At 42.7% G+C, this 19,959-nt stretch overlaps 1 protein-coding gene across 3 annotated transcripts in view; it reads left to right on the top strand.

Moving 5' to 3' along the window:
- Positions 1-19,959, top strand: part of kif13ba (kinesin family member 13Ba) — a 92,897-nt gene that overhangs the window by 23,121 nt on the left and 49,817 nt on the right. For all 3 annotated transcript variants that reach the window (XM_061747020.1, XM_061747026.1, XM_061747012.1), the window contains exons 4-9: positions 10,837-10,849; positions 12,569-12,629; positions 12,717-12,809; positions 13,799-13,979; positions 17,416-17,503; positions 18,864-18,998. In XM_061747020.1, coding sequence (XP_061603004.1) covers positions 10,837-10,849; positions 12,569-12,629; positions 12,717-12,809; positions 13,799-13,979; positions 17,416-17,503; positions 18,864-18,998 — 571 coding nt within the window. The remainder of the gene's footprint in view (positions 1-10,836; positions 10,850-12,568; positions 12,630-12,716; positions 12,810-13,798; positions 13,980-17,415; positions 17,504-18,863; positions 18,999-19,959) is intronic.

The following is a 19,959-nucleotide window of genomic DNA, read 5'->3' as shown; positions in this document are numbered from 1 at the left end:
CGCTCCCTTAGAGATGAGTTTCCTCCCTTAGAGATGAGTTTCCTCCCTTGGAGATGAGTTTCCTCCGCAGGGCGGCTGGACGCTCCCTTAGAGATGAGTTTCCTCCGCAGGGTGGCTGGACGTTCCCTTAGAGATAGGGTGAGGAGTTCGGTCACCCGGGAGGAGCTCGGAGTCGAGCCGCTGCTCCTTCACATTGAGAGGAGTCAGCTGAGGTGGCTTGGGCATCTGTATCGGATCCTCCTGGACGCCTCCCTAGGGAGGTGTTCCAGGCATGTCCCTCCTCCCTAGGGAGGTGTTCCAGGCATGTCCCACCGGAAGGAGACCCCGGGGAAGACCCAGGACACGCTGGAGAGACTATGTCTCTCGGCTGGCCTGGGAACGCCTCGGACTCCCCTCGGAAGAGCTGGAGGAAGAGTCTGGGGTGAAGGAAGTCTGGGCATCCCTGCTGAGGCTGCTGCCCCCGCGACCCGGGAACGGATAAGCGGAAGAAGATGGATGGATGCTTGAAGCTTCTCTCACTCTCATTTTTTAACTTGATATGGAACACAAGTCACAGACCCAGCAGCACATCTATCATCTCCTCCAGGTTCTACATCTTTAGTGTTGTTGTCTTCTCCGTTTAGATACACAATCAAATACGTCACAGCAGCTTCGCTCCAACCTCGTTCTTCTGCTGTTTATGGAAAAGAAACCAGGTCGAGCTGAGATGAGTGGAGCTGAGTAGGTTCTAGTGGGAAAAGTGCCATTCATCCCGGTTTTTAGACCAGCGGGTCGGGCTCAGACGGTTGATGCCCTGGAACTGATATGCTGGAATGCGGCGTTGCATGTGCAGCAGGATATGCACAGACTGTCTACTATGTAATCATTTACACACAATGTGAGCTCCCATTGTCCCTCCCGTGTGCACTGTACACAAGCATTAGGCTCATGCACGCCGTGTTGTCATGTGCCGTCAGTATGTACACCAGTGCCCCGATGACCCTTGGAGCTCTGGCTTAAAATCCTGCAGGCTGCAGTCTCCCCAACACCCCCAGCTACCTTTAGCCTTCTTCCCATCCTCCTCCTCTTCCCTCCTGCACAGCCACGGATGGCACGGTGCAGCATAAAAACGAATGCAAGAACAGAAAGGAGGAGGAGGAGGAGGGGAGAAGCAACCATGCATTAAGTTATTTTTTAAATGACGGCGACAGGCTAAAAAGAGGAGGGCCGAGTAGGATTGTTACAGGAGGGGGAGAGGCGGGTTCACCACTCTCCTGACTGCCTCGTTCCTCCTTCCCATTGGTCTGGGGGGCCCCCCTGACTTCATTAATGAAATAAGTGGGTGACCCTTCTCTCCTATAGCCTCCCAAGCAGCCATGACAGCTGTCAGCATGATGCATGTCAAAACGTGCCACGTTTGGTCTCGGCCCTCCAGCGGAGACGAGACCAACCGTGGGCAGATCGGAGCCACGTCAGATGCTGCGCAGCCGCCCCGAGCGGCGGGCTTAAGACGAACAGCGTGTCACAAACGATTCAGCATCACGGGAGGTTTAATATTTAGATGATGACATTTAGTTTGACAAGTCTGTAACCCATCTTTTTTTGTTAGTAGTTCAGTCTGTCCAGATTCACCAGGATCATCGTGTTGTCGTCTCTGTCTGTGGCCTAAAATGTCATGAATACGTTTTAAAATGTTTACGCTGAGCTGCATAACAGGGCAGGGGAGGGAAGGCCTCGCTTTTGATCTGCAGAACAACCACGAGTGATGAAGCTGCAGATGTGAGTCGGCGTGCATGTGTCTGCTCCCACTGCATGTCAGAGAAATATGAAGGCTTGCAGATTGTTGGCTGCTATGTGTGAAAACTGGTGGCTCATGAAGAATGTGCACGAGTAAGAGGAAACAGGTGGGGAAGGCTTTTTGCTGTTTTCAGGGCTGTTATGAGGACTGGATCTTAGTTTGAAGCTGTTACAAGAATTATAAGCTTGTACAGAAACCTCTGGGAGACATGTTTGACTTATTTTATCAGGACAACCTCCAGTGTGCTTTGACTTTAAGGCAAGGCAAGTTTATTTATATAGCAAAAAAATGAATGCATGAATAAGTTTTTCCATGTCTTGTTTAGACAGAATCCCCTTAATTCTAGCTATGTTTTTTAGGTGGTAGTAGGCAGATTTAGTGATAAACTTTAGATGGCTATTTAAGTTCAGGTCTGAGTCAATAATTACACCAAGATTTCTGGCTTGATTTGTAGCTGTCAATGACATGGAGCCAAGGTGAGCGCTGATCTCTTCCCTTTCATTTTTAGGGCCAAAAATGATGCCCTCTGTTAGGGCTGGGCGATATGGACCAAAAGTCATATCTCGATATTTTCTAGCTGAATGGCGATACTCGATATATATCGATATTTTTTCTGTGCCATAATTGGGGTTTCCCCCAAAGCATTATAGCATAGCATCTCTCTTAGCATCTCTGTTAGCATCTCTGTTAGCATCTCTGTTAGCTTCATTTTTTTCATTTTTTGTCAGTTTTAATACAAAGCCTCGTGCCAAATGTCACACAGGTACCTTTATAAACAGAGGTCTGCACAATATCAAAATGTATAAAACAAATGAAATAAAAATAAACTGCCTGCATATATAGAATAAAAATGCTTCTTGAATAAAATAAAACAAATATCCCTTTCCTGCATAACAATTAAATTAAAATACCCTGTGCAATTAATACAATGTAGACAGTAACAGGCAGACTTTTCCACTGAGGTTGACAGTTGTGCAAATAACAAAACATTTGTGCAAATCTCAAATAAAAAGTTCAAGTCAATTTGTCACAAAATAAGCTATATCAAAATCATAATTTTTTTTTTTTTTTTCCGATATAAACGATATTGTCTCGTACCATATCGCGTTTGAAGATATATTGATATATATTAAAATCTCGATATATCGCCCAGACCCAATCTCTGTCTTTTTCTGCATTTAGCTGGAGAAAATTCTTGCACATCCAATCATTGATTTGGTGAATACAGTTACACAATGAGATCAGGGGACTGTAGTCATGTGGTGACACTGAAATATAGAGCTGTGTGTCATCGGCATAAGTATGGTAGGAAATGTTGTGATGGTTAAGTTGAACGAGAGAGGAAAACCTCAGCTCCTGGACCAACTCCAGCCCCCATTAACATTTTCTAGTGTGAAATTTAGGTTAATGACTTGATGGTAAAGTTTGTTTATATGGTGTTAATGCATTGCAGATGGCGGGGCTATCTTTACTCTGAGTGAGTGTAAAGGGCTGGCACCAAACCCGAGGCTCTGAACGTGCATGCAAATAATGTTTACTGCTCAGGTTGTCCTTAGCTGCTCCAGTAATCACAGCAGGCTCTGATTTTAGACACCAGATAAATCTGGTGTTGGTGTTTTAAGAAATAACACCAGTTTTGGATGGATTAGTCAGCTATGTACCCCTCTCATATCAGAAAAGGAATGGAATTCCTTTTATTTAGGTGCTTACTTTTCTTTGGTGTGCAGAAATTTTGCTTTCTCTAACCTTAATTTGTTGGTTTCTTATCAGTTGCTTATAGTAAAGTTGTTTGCTACCTCTTTAAAATACCTAGATAATTGCTCAATTGTGGAGAAAACCTTTTATTGCAACGACTAGGCTGCTGGTTGAGGTATGTGTGGGCGTGCGATCTAAGAGATCATACAGATACTCGTAGTAACTCACTCCCCTCTCCTCTTACTCGCCTACAAATGAATGTTGGTGATTAGCCCAATCCCAATACTCCCCCTACTTTCTTTCACTAGCCCTACTTCCTTTCACCAGCCCTACTTTCTATCACTACCCCTAAAAAAAAAAAAAGGGACAGATTTTGAAATCTTCCCAGGTCAGTCCCAATACTCCCCCTACTCCTACTTTCAGCACCACCCCTAAAATCAGGAAGCCCAGAGCCAAAAGCTGTTTTAATTTCAGCTGTAGCGCTGTTAATATGGCCCTTTCATTAAGTTTTAATATTTTTTCAGGCGTAAAAGTAACCGTTAAGATCCCCAACCTGGGCTCAGTTTATCCAAATAACGCCTGTTAAGAAATTTGATCTGATGTTTTCGGAGATAAGAGTCCGGGGCGCAGCAGCAGCAGCAGCAGCAGCAGCCGGAGTACAGACGTGATCGCCGGGTCAACCTGCGCTGTCGTCCCAGGGGAGAAACCTGCAGCTCTGTGGAGAATTACCGCTGGCTGAAATAAATCATTTAGGAAGATAAATGTTTGTTTAATAGATGAAATCTAACAGTTGTAGCTATGTCTATTAAGAAATTTGCTCCGAAAACTTCGAGATTTCTGCCTGCCGGCTCCGGAGCTGATTTATGGTTCCGCGTTACACCAACGCAGAGCCTACGGCGTAGGGTACGGCGTAGGGCTGAACGATATACCGTTATCGTATCTATATCGAGATATGAACATTCAAGACATTAATAACGGAAAAGCAACGATATAAACGATATATTTCCGCTCGCCCTGCTTGTAAAGCTCGAGCAGTCTCCATAAACACTACTTTTAAGATTGCCCTTGAACGCACCACTACGGCCAGCCAACCACAAAGCTTATTTCATGCTTGCTGTTGATCGACAGCTGAAGCCAACCAATGACAAACATAGGAGGGAGGGAGGGAGACGTGACTGAGACGCGGCACACAGCCACACGCACAGGAGAGCGGTGAAGAGCGGAGAAATCCAAACGGAAGAAAGGAGACATGAGTACGGAGGATAATGCGGCCGGTGGCAGTGCAGAATCTAATTTTGTGCCAAAACATAAATCATCCTCCATTATTTGGAGGTATTTTGGATTTAGAAAGGATGATGTCGACCAGAGCGAGGTGTTGTGCAAGTCGTGCTTGGTGAAAATTGCGACGTGTATTTCGCAGCCATCCGTTTTTTTTTTTTGAAATTACAAAATAAAAATAGAGAAATAACCCAAAATAATCCGTTCCCCATCTTTTGTTTTGATAATAAAAAAATCATTGATGTGTTTGAAAATCGAAATTGGGAATTAAAACAGCGAGTGGAAAACTCTTTTCTCTATTTTCTATTCGTTGGAGAAAAACAAGGATTGGACAAATGGGGGGATTGCACATGCGCAGTAATACATTAAGAAAGTTGTTTCTGGTTCTTTTGTTGATCAGATTGAAAGTTAACATTTTTAGATATTTAATTGTTGAAACAGAAAATAAATCAAATATGAAACCTGGGAGTGAAACATGAGTTTAATCTGTAATCTGTCTTCACTCCGTCATGAAACTGCAGTGATGTTGTGACAGTCCGTTCAGCTGCAGCGTCCAATCAATAATCAATAACATGTACTGAACTCTAACTCTAACTGCATTGGTTATTTATCGTTAAAGCGGAGCTACAGTAAAATATTTTAATTATTATTTATTATTGAGTGACTTTATGTTAATGTTGATGACTGGCAGTGAGTTCTAATCAATAAAACTGCACTCTTTTGATTTCTGACGTTTTTATTTTTCTGAAAAATGCTTGGTTTTCACCGAAGTCATATCGTATCGTATCGATATCGAGATATCTGGCATAAATATCGAGATATGAAATTTTGTCCATATCGTTCAGCCCTAGTACGGCGTAGGGTACGGCGCGCGTCGCCGCGTAACATTGACGCAGAGCTTACGTAGTAGCCTAGCGTTGGTGTAACGCGGGACCATAAATCAGCCTTTATTCTGGCGTGATCTTCGCGAACAACGGGCAAACGAGTGATTATATACATTCACTGAGTGAATATTATGAAAGTAAAATATATATTTCTCGCTAGAAATGTAATCAAAATGCATTTTTACGCAGAAACTAACTCAAAATATTGATTTTATTCACTAAAAAATAAGAAATGTCCGCCATGTTTTTTTGGGGGGGGGATTCAGTGTTCAATGTTTTTGTCCCTAGATCAACTAGTGAGGATCGGAAATCCCTCGATCCGTAGGGACAGATTCATAGCCACTACACTAGTTTTCTTCACTCCCCCTAGGTGGAAAGAGGAATTGGGACACCACTACCCTCACAGGAGCGTGCAAAATTTAGGGGTAGGGATGAAAACGAGGGGTAGTGGGAGTATTGGGACAGGGCCTATTCTCATCACAAACAGAATGTTAAAGAAAAAAAAAAACATCCCAAAACAAACACGTCTCCAAAACGTCCTGCATGCGTCGCTAACTGAGTAACCAACATCCTGTGTCATCGTCTGTTTCTACAATGCATTATCAGCCCTGTGTCAACTCCTGTCCAGCCCCGGTACACACACACACACACACACACACACACACACACACACACACACACACACACACACACACACACACACACACACACACACTTTCCTGGAACAACTCTCAGCTGTTAACACAATGTGAACTCTGAAACATGCCGAGCCTCAGCAGGCCCCTCAGAGGTTGCTCTTGACATGTGCTAAATCATATTTTTAACCCTTGTGGATGTCTCCAACCCTCAGGAGACCCTCACGCCAAAGATGTGCAATGAAAAAACACTGCTATATAATCATTATATCGGTATATTTTTCTAAATATTTTCCTTCCAAACCACTCGTTGGATAAACCGATTAGCCATAACATTATTATCTCTGACTGATTAAGAGAGTAAACACTGCTGATCTTGTTACCGTGACATATTCTGCTGGGAAAACCTGCGTGCACGCTTCACATTAGGATTGTTTCAGTATTTCAGTTTCAGGATGGCCGGTGGGGGGACGCGGGTGTCTTATCAGGGCCAGCTTTGCTGGTCCTGCCTCCTGGCTTCGGCCTCCGCTCCCCCTCTTGTCCCCCCTACACGATTCATACGCACATAGGCGAAAGGCGGGGGGTCCGGGTCGTGGGGGGCACTGTCCCGCGTGGCCCGGCAATCCCCGCCTCACGGTTTTAACAGCAAACTAGACACTGCACATTCAACACTTTATAAATACACTTGACAAGGACACGTAGTTCGGGAGGGGGGGGGGTCGGTGTCAATCGATACTTGGCCCTCCCTCCTCCCTGTTTTTATGGCATTAATCACATGCACTCAACACAAGGGGCGGGAGGGGGTCCCACATCACCCGCGTTCCCTCACCGGCCTGGGCCTCGGACGGGTGGGTCGGGTTACCCGGGCCTGGCGGGGCCCGCCGTGCAGCCTGGGGTGCCTTCTGGCGGTGCTGGACCCCCCCGGGGAGGGGGAAACGGTGCGTGATTGTATGTCTGTGTCGGTGAGAATGCGGTATGGAAGGGTCCTGCCATGGAGGATTTGAGCCTCCATTGGCAGGACATCAAAAACTTAATAATTTATCAATATTATATTATACAAAAATGGTTATTATTATTATTATTATTATTATTAGTATTATTATTATTATTATTATGTATAGTATATTATATTATTATTAGTATAGGTATCGGATAGGTGAATGGATGAATGAATGGGATGCCTGGGTCTGGGGCCCTCCGTTGTCGGGCCTGCGCGGGTGTCGCCTTGTTGGGGGGTTCCCTCTCTCCGGGCCCGTCTCCGGTCCCCCCCGCTGCCTCTACGGCGGGGCGCCCCTCTGGTCTTGGAGGGCCACTTTCGTGGGGGACGGGTGCGCCTGCCCGCGTCGGCGGCCGGGGCGGCTCTGTCTCTCCGGGCAGGCTGGCCCCCTGCCGGGTGGGGGTCGTTGGCCTGAAGGGTGAGGGCCTCCTGGCCGCGTGTCCGGCCCGGACCGGGTGGCCGGGGATTGCCTGGGTCGCGGTCCGCCGCCGCGGGATCCCTGGCTGCTTCTTTCCGCGCCGTGGGGGCCCCGCCCGCGGGCCCCCTCGGCCGCCGCCGGGCGGGGGGGGGGGCCTCGCGGGTGGTGGGTTGCCTCCCTCCTACTTCTCCCCTCTGTGGGGTTTGCCGGTGGCCTGGGTTCCGGGCTCTTCCTTGTCGGCCTCTGGTCTCGCGGGTGGCGGGGTCGCTCCCCCCCCCTCCCCCACTATAGATACACTTCAGGTGGAGCTTTGTTTGGTTTATTACACACACACACACACACACACACACACACACACACACACACACACACACACACACACACACACACACACATACACACATATAGTCATTTAGTCACATGCACACACACACACACACACACACACACACACACACACACACACACACACACACACACACACACACGCACACACGCATGATCATATACATACACACACACACACATAGACATACACACTGGCTTGTTCACCTGCATGCTGACTCTGGTTTTTGGGTTTAGGTAGCGGTAGCGATAGCTTAGCTCAGACTGCGATCAGATCTCAAGATTTGGGTCGATTGCTGTTCGTGTTTTGGTTGGCTCCGTGCCGGTTTCGTGCTTTGTTTGTGGTTTTTTGTTGCAGATTTCCAGTGCTTGATGTGTGTCTCCGTGTGTTCCTGCTTCCTGGATTGGCAGTGGATGTCGTCACCCCCCCCCCCCCACCCCCTCCCCCCCCCCCAAAAAAAAAAAAAAAAAAAAAAAAAAAAACACTGGGTTTGTATGGTTTGTATGTGTATATTTATGTATGTGTACGCATATGTGTGCGTATATATATGTATATATTACATATAGTAATAATGCACATATATACACTTTTGGTTTCTACCGTCATGGTATCAATCAATAATATGTGTGCAGACAAGGTAAAAAAAAAAAAAAAAAAAAAAAAAAAAAGGATTGTTTCAGTATTTCCCACCTACATACATTTCTTTTTCTTTTTTTTTTTGTTTGTTTTTTTGCAGACCAGTTGCACCCTTCCAACATTGCATCACCATCAAGTAGTTTTAAGGCCAAAATAATACAAATGTTCGGTAACCGAAATTGTTTGGCCAAAAATAGCAAAAAAACGTATTCAGTGGAATAAGTGGGGGGAAAAACAACAATTACCTGTAATAACGGCGTGTTTAGATGACGCAAAAGTGGATAAAACAAAATAAAGAAAAAGAAAAGCAATCCCTTTCCCATATTAATACTTGTACGGGAAAGGGATTGGTTTTCTTTTTCTTTATTTTGTTTTATCCACTTCTTTTTCACTTTTTTTACAATGCACTTTAATGCATTTTTTTTTGTTTTAAGGCCTATGTTACAATTTTTCAGCAGTCAGTTATAGGCCTAAGGTAAGCTCAAAGATGGCCAGTTTTTCATGTTCCAAAAATATTTCTACCTTTTTAATTTTGTAAAAGATTTTTTTCTTTGCAAAGCATGCCTAAAGCACATTTATTTGATTTATGCAATGGTGAAAAAATTGGCAAAATAAATGGAAAAACTGCGAAGAACCCTTGTTCGGTATGTTATTCGGTATTCGGCCAAGTGTTTATTATTATTATTTTCGGTTTCGGCCACAGTTTTTCATTTCGGTGCATCACTAGAATACAACAAAGAGTTGCATATTTGGTCTCCGAACCGATCCCGGTACCAGTCTGTGGTACTGGCATGTTGGTGAGAGATTATTCCGGCCCCGTGATCGTGGCGTGGAGTCTCTGTGGACTGGGATTTGTTCCCACAGATGCCATCGGGTCCAGTCAGACTGGTCTCTGTGGAATTTCTACTGTTTTCTGCATAAATAAATCTCTTAAACCCCTTTAGTTCTGCTCAAAACTACCACATGTTCAACAATTCTCATTATTTGAACGCTTTAAATGCCAGTTTAAATAGTTTATGACATGTTTGTTTTTTGTTTTTTTGTCTTTTTATTTTTTTTTAAACAACACTAAATATGAGGGATTTAGCATGCTGGAAGGGTGTGCCGTTGTGGAGCTTTGGACATGTCAAAGATTAGCAGTAACACTAATTACCTTTCATTGGTCATTTTTGTGTAATATTGTTGGCACATGTTTGGTTCAAAGGTCAAGAAAGAGTGCAATATTTTAAATGACCCCCAATAAAAATACTAATTAAATTAAATCAATCCTGCTGATATGTTTTTTTTAAATATCCAATACTCAAATTACCTGCAATGTCCTGTCCCTCTACAATTAATTTATTAAAGGATAAAAAACTTATTTTATATTTATACATTTTTAATATATAAAATAAGTGGCATCATGTATTCAAACTGACAATTAAACTGACACTTAAAGGTATGAAATCTTGAAATGTAATGATTATTTTGTAGATTGAAGCAGAGTTGAAGTGGTTTAAGACATTTTTGCAGAATATTTTTTGATGTTTGATATTTTATAGCAGGTTTTTTGCACCTCAATTGTTTGGTGTTTATTGGGCCCATAAACCCAATAAACACCACATTAAATGGCCTGAGAGGTCGCTAAGGGTCAAATAAGGTTACATACAGGACTGTCTCAGAAAATTAGAATATTGTGATAAAGTCCTTTTATTTTCTGTAATGCAAAAATGTCATACGTTCTGGATTCATTACAAATCAACTGAAATATTGCAAGCCTTTTATTATTTTAATATTGCTGATCATGGCTTACAGCTTAAGAAAACTCAAATATCCTATCTCAAAAAATTCGAATATTCTGGGAATCTTAATCTTAAACTGTAAGCCATAATCAGCAATATTAAAATAATAAAAGGCTTGCAATATTTCAGTTGATTTGTAATGAATCCAGAATGTATGACACTTTTGTTTTTCTAATTGCATTACAGAAAATAAAGGACTTTATCACAATATTCTAATTTTCTGAGACAGTCCTGTATACCCAATGGTAACAGTTGTGGCTGCAGAAAACAGTCTGTAAGCAGTGGTTCCAGATGTTTCCAACACATTGCAGTCCTATGATGTTGCACTAAATGTCATCTGTCTTTTTTCCACATGCTCCTGCGGACCTTGACCCCCTCGACACCATCAGAAACCAGTCCAAGGTAACAGCACATACACAAACACGTATTGATGTTTTCACCACAGAGCTAATTCCACAGTTTTAGTTTGTTAAACAAAGACACTGCTGCGTTTCCTCCAGCCGTCTGTGAGAACTGTGCAGCCGTACAGACAACTGTAACATGTACTGATCTATTGCATGCAAAAAAAATAATAAAAAAAAACAATTACACTTTTTTGGAAGAAAACCAGTAGGCTGAGTGTTACATTCTGGGTTAGACCGATGTTGGCAGCTTTTCCTTTGGAAAAAAAATCACATATATGCTGAAAGGGAGGCAGGACTTGTTTGAGAAGGTTTGGGGACCATTTATTTCTGTTAAAGATGTGTAGGTACCCTGACACTTAAATATTTTTTGGAAAACCTGATTGCAGTTTATTTTGTCTGAGAGCTGTTTTGTTTTATTTCTAGTTTTTTTTTTTTTTTTGGGGGTGTGTGATTGGTTTTTGTTCTTTTGTTTTATTATTCATCTATCTGATCATATGACTTGGATATCTGATAATTCTGTCTGCAAGAGTGTTTAATTGTTATCATTGCCTGGAATTGTACTGAATGTACTTTATATACCGTATTTTCTGCACTATAAGGCGCACCTAAAAGCCTTTAATTTTCTCAAAAACCGGCAGTGCGCCTTATATATGATCATTACGGTAATTTCTGTTACTGTAGTCAGGGGGATTGTGGGTAATGTAGTTGGTGTCGCCGAAATAATGGCGCTAAAAACATCAGAAATCGTCTTAGACGTTCAAGACAACAGCAGCGACGCTGAATGCGTCGCATAATGGAGTCTTTGACGAGACGGAGCAAAGCTGTTTTTTATTTTGTTAATAAAGTTTTACATACGGTATTTTTCTTCTTGTTTTTTTTTGTAGCATTTCCTGTAGCGCAGCTCCATCAGGTAGATACGTAACTCAACCCCAGCCACTATAGTACGGTATTTTACCATATATTTAGTGCACCTTATAATGCGGTGCGCCTTATATATGGAAAATACGGTATGTGAAAATATGGAAAACGTTAATAAAAACAGTGTTTTAAACATGTACTGATCTATAGAGATGTAAATACTAGAAGAGTTCTTCAACTTAAACAGGGAGCTGTTTAGTGCAGCCATGTGTAACGTAGCCTGCAGCAGTGTTTTTCAACTGTGTCGCGGTACACTAGTGTGTGTGGGAGTGGTGTCTGAAATTCTCCTATTTCCATCCAGTCCAACAAATACCATTGAGTAAGTGCCAAAGTTGTAGTTATTTGTACTTCGGAAAACAAAACAAGCATGTTTGGGCAGCATTTTTTATTTTTTTGTGTGTCATGCCTCAACAAACATTGAACATCTGTTTATTTTCAAGCCAAGAGTGATGTGGAAGCAAAACATCTGACACAAAATCCAAGGGCAGTTTAGACTCGTGTTACATTAATTGTACAAAATGTTAAACCTACAATTTGAAATGGGTTGAAAATGTCCAAACTTTGATTGATACCCAGTTTTTGTGAACTTGAAAAGAATCATAGAGACCAAAACGTTTTTTTTGTCGTACATTGGGCTTTTTTGATGAGTCTCTGATGGGTGTCAAGCTTTGTTTAGCATTTTAATGTTGGCTATGGTTTTATTTTAATTGTTTCGGGGGTTTCCGAGGTTTGCTGCTTGGTTGTAGCCAGACTTCCTGCGTGTCTCATTTCTCCTGCTGTTTACATCACGTTTCTCCAGGTCTTTGCCTACGATTATTGCTTCTGGTCCATGGACGAGACGGACAAGGAAAGATTTGCAGGTCAGTTTATGAACAGAAATGACAGAAAGTCCCATAACAAGATGTTCAAGCACAGTTTCATGAAACGGTTGTGTGTGGCGGCTGCAGGTCAGGAGGTCGTGTTCCAGTGCCTTGGGGAAAGTCTTCTCCACAACGCCTTCCAGGGCTACAACGCCTGCATCTTCGCTTACGGACAAACCGGTAATTTACATCAAAACACATGGCCACTTAACCGCACAGCTTCACCAGTTTCAGTCCAATGATCTGTCAAATGATGTTTACAGAAGCATCATTTGTTGGAAAGATGTATCAAAGTAAGAATGTCAGCTTATTTTCAAAGTATTTCATCATCCATGTTGAAACTGATAAATCATGTTAATAGCAAGGAGCTGCAACTCTTATTCTTTTTTTTTTTACTATTGTTATCTAATCCAATATCAGTTTAGCTAACTGTAAAGGAAATATGCACTTTGTTGAAATTTCTATTTTTTTTTTTCAAATTATGTAAGATACTTTTAATATCATTTTACAAACATAAACAGAAACAAGTATGTTTTTTTATATTTCGCTTTTTTATAGGAAATTTAATTAAAAGCAAAATCTTTCTTATTACATCCGAGAGTGTTTCTTTGTGATTGAGAGATTTTTCCAGTACAATTAAGTGTATTTATTTTTAAAAATTGGCGCGGATATTTACGCCAGTGTGCCGAAAAAGTCAGCACTTCTTTTTTAACTGTTTGACTTTGTCACTATCCTCGTATTCAAAACTAAAATTCTCCGAATAAATATCTTCTATCATCTTTTTTTAGCAGTGATATTTTTCCTGCGAAAATATATAATAGTAGTCAGTTAATAAAAATAAACGACCGTCTACAAATAAATAAAATCGGCAAATGCATTCTAGAAAACTAAAAAAATGTCAAACTTCTCTCTTTGTGGAATAACGATGGATTTGTAGAAGAAATATATTATCAGATATGCTGCGATTCAGGGCAATTATTTATGCCTTCCTTTTTAGTAAATTAACATTTCGGTTTTTTGCGTTGGAAACTTCTCACGGGCCGCATGAAAATCTCTCTTGGGCCGCACATTTGACACCCCTGGTATAAGAGATGGGTTTTTCCCCTTCGTAATAATGTTGTATTGAAATTGTGCCAGTTGCTCTAAATCTCTGTGGCGGGTCTCTCCAGGCTCAGGGAAGTCGTACACCATGATGGGTTCCGGGGACCAGCCGGGCCTGATCCCCCGGCTCTGCAGCGCTCTGTTTGAACGCACCCAGAAGGAGCAGCGGGAGCAGGAAAGCTTCACCGTGGAGGTTTCCTTCATGGAGATCTACAACGAGAAGGTCCGGGATCTGTTGGACCCCAAAGGGTACGTAACTCAGGACGGACGGCTTTTTATATCCATCGTTTCTTCGGACTTTGCTGGAGATTACAGTTCTAGAAAACACTTTGAGTCACGCTGGATGAAAGCAGTAGAGTTTTGAGTTTGAAGGCTGTGTCGTTTCCTTTGGGACGTTTCCTCTGCATCCGCATGCAGGCCATGGAAGCAGCAACAGGTGGTGTTGGGTTACCGGGTTACCGGGGTGTTACCGGGCGTTAACCTCCACTTCAACAACCTCCAACAGCGTTTGTGCTCTTTGATTTACCACCAGTGGCCTGTGTAGTGTTGTTTCTGTCAGCCTGTTTCAGTTTTAGTTTGAGTCTAGTCTTTGGGTCAAGCTATCATTTTAGTTTTTATTAGTTTTATTCACGTTCATTCTCCTTTTAGTCGTGTCAAGTTTCAGTCGACTAAAAGTCTGAGCATTTTAGTCAGAATTGTCCAGGACCATTTTAGTCTAGTTTTAGTCAACGATTGTATTTAGCCAAACCCATTTTACAATTCAAACCAGGTTATCTCATTATTATATTATTGTTACCTTACAGACTCAAGAATACATTCATTCCAGATACAGAAGACTCTAATTTGAGTTTACAACAAATGTATTTTTCCGCATTTCTCCCCATCTTTTTCTTTTTCCACAACACATTGGGTTTTCTTTCCCACGTGTATGTAGGAAAGTGGATCCAAAGATGGATCTTCTTCTTCTCCGATTCTTAAGATTCAGAATCGATTATCAAGATTTGATTCGATCCGATTTGATTCGATTCCGATATTGATTTGGGTTAGTGTTATTAAAACTGTTTTTTGATCTGTTGCATGAATTATATGACTGTAGTTCTGCAAAATATTAATACTAGTATTATATTGAGATTCAACAGCAAGTATTGCAGCTAATGATGCTGTAAGGACCAATCAGCTCCCAGAATGCTGATAGAACTGCTTTCAGAAACATCGTGGGGCAGAATTACCAAACAGATCCAGGGAGGAAACAGAGACGGATGAAATCGGTTTTATTTTTTCCACATTCTGTTTTTATTTTTTCCATTTTTGGTCTTTTTTGGTTTTAAATTTTTGAGAATTTGGTTTTTAGCATTTTATGCAAATGTAACCCCAAGACAGTATATAAAGTAATGAAAAATAGACAATTTATGCAATTATAACTGAAAACTTTAATGTTTTCATAACTTTAAACATATTTAAAGGCTAAAACATGGCACCAGTTATTCTCGTGTCCAACAAAACATTCCTTATTTGGGCATAAACAAAAAAAAAAAAAAAGTTATAATGTAATGATGAAAAAAAAAAACATAAATAAATAAAAGAAAAAAAAAGAGAAACCCCCCCCCCACCCCAAATTTTTTTTTTTTTTTTTTTTAAATCGATCTTTAGACATATGAATCGATTTTTAGGAATTAATATGAGAATCGATTTAGAATTGGGAAATCGATTTTTTCAACACCTTTTTCAACGCCTATTTACTGAGCTGGTAATGTCTCGGATCAGCAGATGAACCCGATGGGCTGGGTGGGGTTTGAGCTGGCTGCTGTCGTGTGCAGCGGTCAGCGGGTAAACGGAGCGGCCGCCTGCCCTGCAATAACCAGTTAATGTCCAGCAGGTCGGCAGTAAATCAGGACGGCAGGCCAGCGCCTGCTGCCCCAGACACCGTAACCTTTAACTCCTCCTCGGTGCACGACCTTTGACCCCAGTAAAACAGGCCGGAGAGGAGCACGCCATCTGACATCCATACGCGCTTTGGCCGTGGATCACAAAATGATGAAGTTCTCAGGCCTGGAGTGTGATGGAATCAGGGTTTCAGAGCCGTGGGCTAGGAATGGGAGATATTTTACCGTTACCAATTTACCGTCAAAAAAATTCCCCACAGTAAGAATTTGTCATCTCACGGTAAAAACGATAAATTCCCGTTGATGACGTTTTTATGTAAAGCTGATTTATGGTTCTGTGTTAAATCCACGCACAACGGGAAGGAAGGAAGGAAGGAAGGAAGGAAGGAAGGAAGGAAGGAAGGAAGGAAGGAAGGAAGGAAGGAAGGAAGGAAGGAAGGAAGGAAGGAAGGAAGGAAGGAAGGAAGGAAGGAAGGAAGGAAGGAAGGAAGGAAGGAAGGAAGGAAGGAAGGAAGGAAGGAAGGAAGGAAGGAAGGAAGGAAGGAAGGAAGGAAGGAAGGAAGGAAGGAAGGAAGGAAGGAAGGAAGGAAGGAAGGAAGGAAGGAAGGAAGGAAGGAAGGAAGGAAGGAAGGAAGGGAGGGAGGGAGGGAGGGAGGGAGGGAGGGAGGGAGGGAGGGAGGGAGGGAGGGAGGGAGGGAGGGAGGGAGCGAGCCTGAAGGAAGGAAGCGAGCGAGCCTGAAGGAAGGAAGGAAGCGAGCGAGCGAGCCTGAATGAAGGAAGGAGCGAGCGAGCCTGAAGGAAGGAAGGAAGGAGCGAGCGAGCGAGCCTGAAGGAAGGAGCGAGCGAGCGAGCCTGAAGGAAGGAAGGAAGGAAGGAGCGAGCGAGCGAGCCTGAAGGAAGGAAGGAAGGAAGGAGCGAGCGAGCGAGCCTGAAGGAAGGAAGGAAGGAAGGAGCGAGCGAGCGAGCCTGAAGGAAGGAAGGAAGGAAGGAGCGAGCGAGCGAGCCTGAAGGAAGGAAGGAAGGAAGGAGCGAGCGAGCGAGCCTGAAGGAAGGAAGGAGCGAGCGAGCGAGCCTGAAGGAAGGAAGGAGCGAGCGAGCGAGCCTGAAGGAAGGAAGGAGCGAGCGAGCGAGCCTGAAGGAAGGAAGGAGCGAGCGAGCGAGCCTGAAGGAAGGAAGGAGCGAGCGAGCGAGCCTGAAGGAAGGAAGGAGCGAGCGAGCGAGCCTGAAGGAAGGAAGGAGCGAGCGAGCGAGCCTGAAGGAAGGAAGGAAGGAGCGAGCGAGCGAGCGAGCCTGAAGGAAGGAAGGAGCGAGCGAGCGAGCGAGCGAGCGAGCGAGCCGGAAGGAAGGAGCGAGCCGGAAGGAAGGAAGGAGCGAGCGAGCCGGAAGGAAGGAAGGAAGGAAGGAAGGAAGGAAGGAAGGAAGGAAGGAAGGAAGGAAGGAAGGAAGGAAGGAAGGAAGGAAGGAAGGAAGGAAGGAAGGAAGGAAATAAGGAAGGAAATAAGGAAATAAGGAAATAAGGAAGGAAGGAGCCGGGAGGAAGGAAGGAAGAAAAAAGGATACATTCCCATTGATGTCGTTTTTGTGTAACAAACATGGCGGAACTGAGAGCGAGATAGATTTATAGTTAAAAAGATGGAGTTGAATTGGTATTTCTTTATCGTCATTTTTATCGTTATCAGGATAAATGCCAGAAATCATCGTGATACATTTTTTAGTCCATACCGCCCATCCCTATCGTGGGCTGATAACGTCGTCATGAACTGAACCAGCCTGTAATTTAAACCTTGTGTTTGTGTGTCCAGGGGTCGACAGACTCTGAAGGTGAGGGAGCATAAAGTCCTGGGTCCTTACGTGGACGGCCTGTCTCGCCTGGCGGTGGCCTGCTACAAGGTGCTGACATCCATCACATCCATCACATACACGTACATCACGTGCTCCTGCACCACATCCTCCATCATATTCTGACTGATTTAAAGCCAGATTTATATTTCTACACAGCAGCTCCTCACACATCCCACACACAGGAGCTCTGTCGTAGATACGGTTCTGCCGTTAGGTGCTGATGTGGGTTCTTATCTGCTGCTTGCATTCCTGAGCTTCTTTGTTTACCTTTATGTGGCTCTGACACGACAACAAAGCACATGAATCATATCTCAGAGCTGATAAGTGTTGAAAAACAGTCACTTTTACTGACATTACAGAATCTACCATTTCATCCAGCTTGAACATGAAGAGGAGGTAGTTCATTAGGAAGGAAACTGGATGTAACCAGTAGGAATGGGTGATATTTTACCGTTAACGATATACCGTCCAGATAATTCCCCACGGTAAGAATTTGTGATCTCGCTGTAAAAATGATAAAAAGAAAGAGAGAAAGAAATGAGCCTGAAAGAAAGAAAGTTTTTCAGACGACTTTTTACTTTTACTCCTTACATTTTCATGCAATTATCTGTACTTTTTACTCCTTACATTTTAAAAACAGCCTCGTTACTCTATTTCATTTGGGCCTTTAATAAAAACTATCCAGTTAAATTGCTCCATCCGGATAGAGTGAATTTGGTTGTGGTTGTTTCAGATGTTCTTGTCCAGTTTTGTTCTTACATCCGTTCCCTCAGATTCCTGCAACTAAACTTGGATGTACATTCCAATAAAGGTTAGGATAAATGATAACATGCCTCTGAAGTTTGACTTTTTGCACCATTACAATACTTATAGGCAACTAGTCATCATATCTGCTGCTCTCTGAAACACATGTTAATGCTCAATAGTACACATATATGCTTCTTTAATATATTTATATTAACACATGTTAATGCTCAATAGTACACATATATGCTTCTTTAATATATTTACATTATACTAAGATACATTCATTTTCAATGGCTTTTGTCCTTAATGGCTTTTTTCCCCCTTACATTACTTTTACTTTTATACTTTAAGTAGTTTTGAAACCAGTACTTTTATACTTTTATTTGAGTAAAAACTTGAGTTGATACTTCAACTTCTACAGGAGTATTTTTAAACTCTAGTATCTATACTTCTACCTGAGTAATGAATGTGAATACTGAAGACACCTCTGTCGATGTGGCACCTAATCACCGTCCTGGGACGAGACCCGGCGCCCTCACGACGCAGGGTTCACTGTGGAAGCGTAAATCACCAGCATCTCGGTGGAGTTGGGTGGAAAGCAACCTGATGAATCCTGCAGACTGTAGGTGAAATATTATTAATTAATTGATTTATTTATCAGGACATCGAGTCTCTGATGTCGGAGGGGAACAAGTCCCGCACCGTCGCTGCCACCAACATGAACGAGGAGAGCAGTCGGTCGCACGCCGTCTTCAACATCATCCTCACACACACACTCAAAGACCTGCGGTCTGGGGTAAGATACCACACACACACACACACACACACACACACGCACACGCACACGCACGCTGCAGCTGCTGTCCATATATGTATGTAGGAATGTAGGAAGTACTTTCCTCCAGATTGAACTGGATTTTCAATTTAGCAAAGATATACATACCCAGTAATCATGTTATGCAAATTGATGAGCTCATTATGGGGTGTTGGGTTCAAAAAGAACACATCCTGATCCGTGGGGGGGGTGCCTGGAACCCAGTTGTTTCTGGGAATTGCAGTGATCCATTTGTCTCTTAAGCTTATTTTTCGTCAGTCTGTAAAACAATAACTCTGATTTCTTGCTAAATTTATGAGTCCAGTCGATCGCACAACAGTTCTTTCCCATTTTAGATGTTTTCCAGTTGCTCAAACTGAAAGTTTACGCTGCCACTCAGTCTTTCTGACACTCAGTCTTTCTGACACTCAGTCTTTCTGACACTCAGTGGGCGTAACACGCTGTGAAGTTGCATCTGTGACGTCATGCGCATTCCCTCTATATCACGATACTTTGCTGACCGATATCGATATTCGAGGGATTGTAAATCCAGACTTTATTGTGTACATGGGCTTAAATTATATGGATAATGTGAAAAACATATGCAAATATGTTGTAACCTTAGCTTATATAGTTACAATAAAACAACATGGATAATTAGAATTACATTGTTTTGACTCATATTGTCCCATGAATTATCACGAGAATCTGCAACTCAGATTTTAAGATGCATAAAGCCTTTTACAGTTTTCAGCCAACTATGTTTAACATCTCAATATTGTATCGTATCGTGACTCAAGTGTCGTGATGTCCTAGGCTACACCCAGCCCTACTGATCTGTATCACATGCTTAGCTGTGTTTTGATATGCTATGGCCCGGTTTCACAGACAAGGCTTAAGCCTAGTCTCAGACTAAAATGCTGTTTGAGCTGCCTTAACTTTA

The sequence above is a fragment of the Cololabis saira genome, chromosome 2, assembly GCF_033807715.1.
Source record: "Cololabis saira isolate AMF1-May2022 chromosome 2, fColSai1.1, whole genome shotgun sequence".
Lineage (NCBI taxonomy): Eukaryota > Metazoa > Chordata > Actinopteri > Beloniformes > Belonidae > Cololabis > Cololabis saira.
Note: the sequence above shows the minus strand (reverse complement) of the source record. Positions and strands in the feature narration are given on the sequence as shown.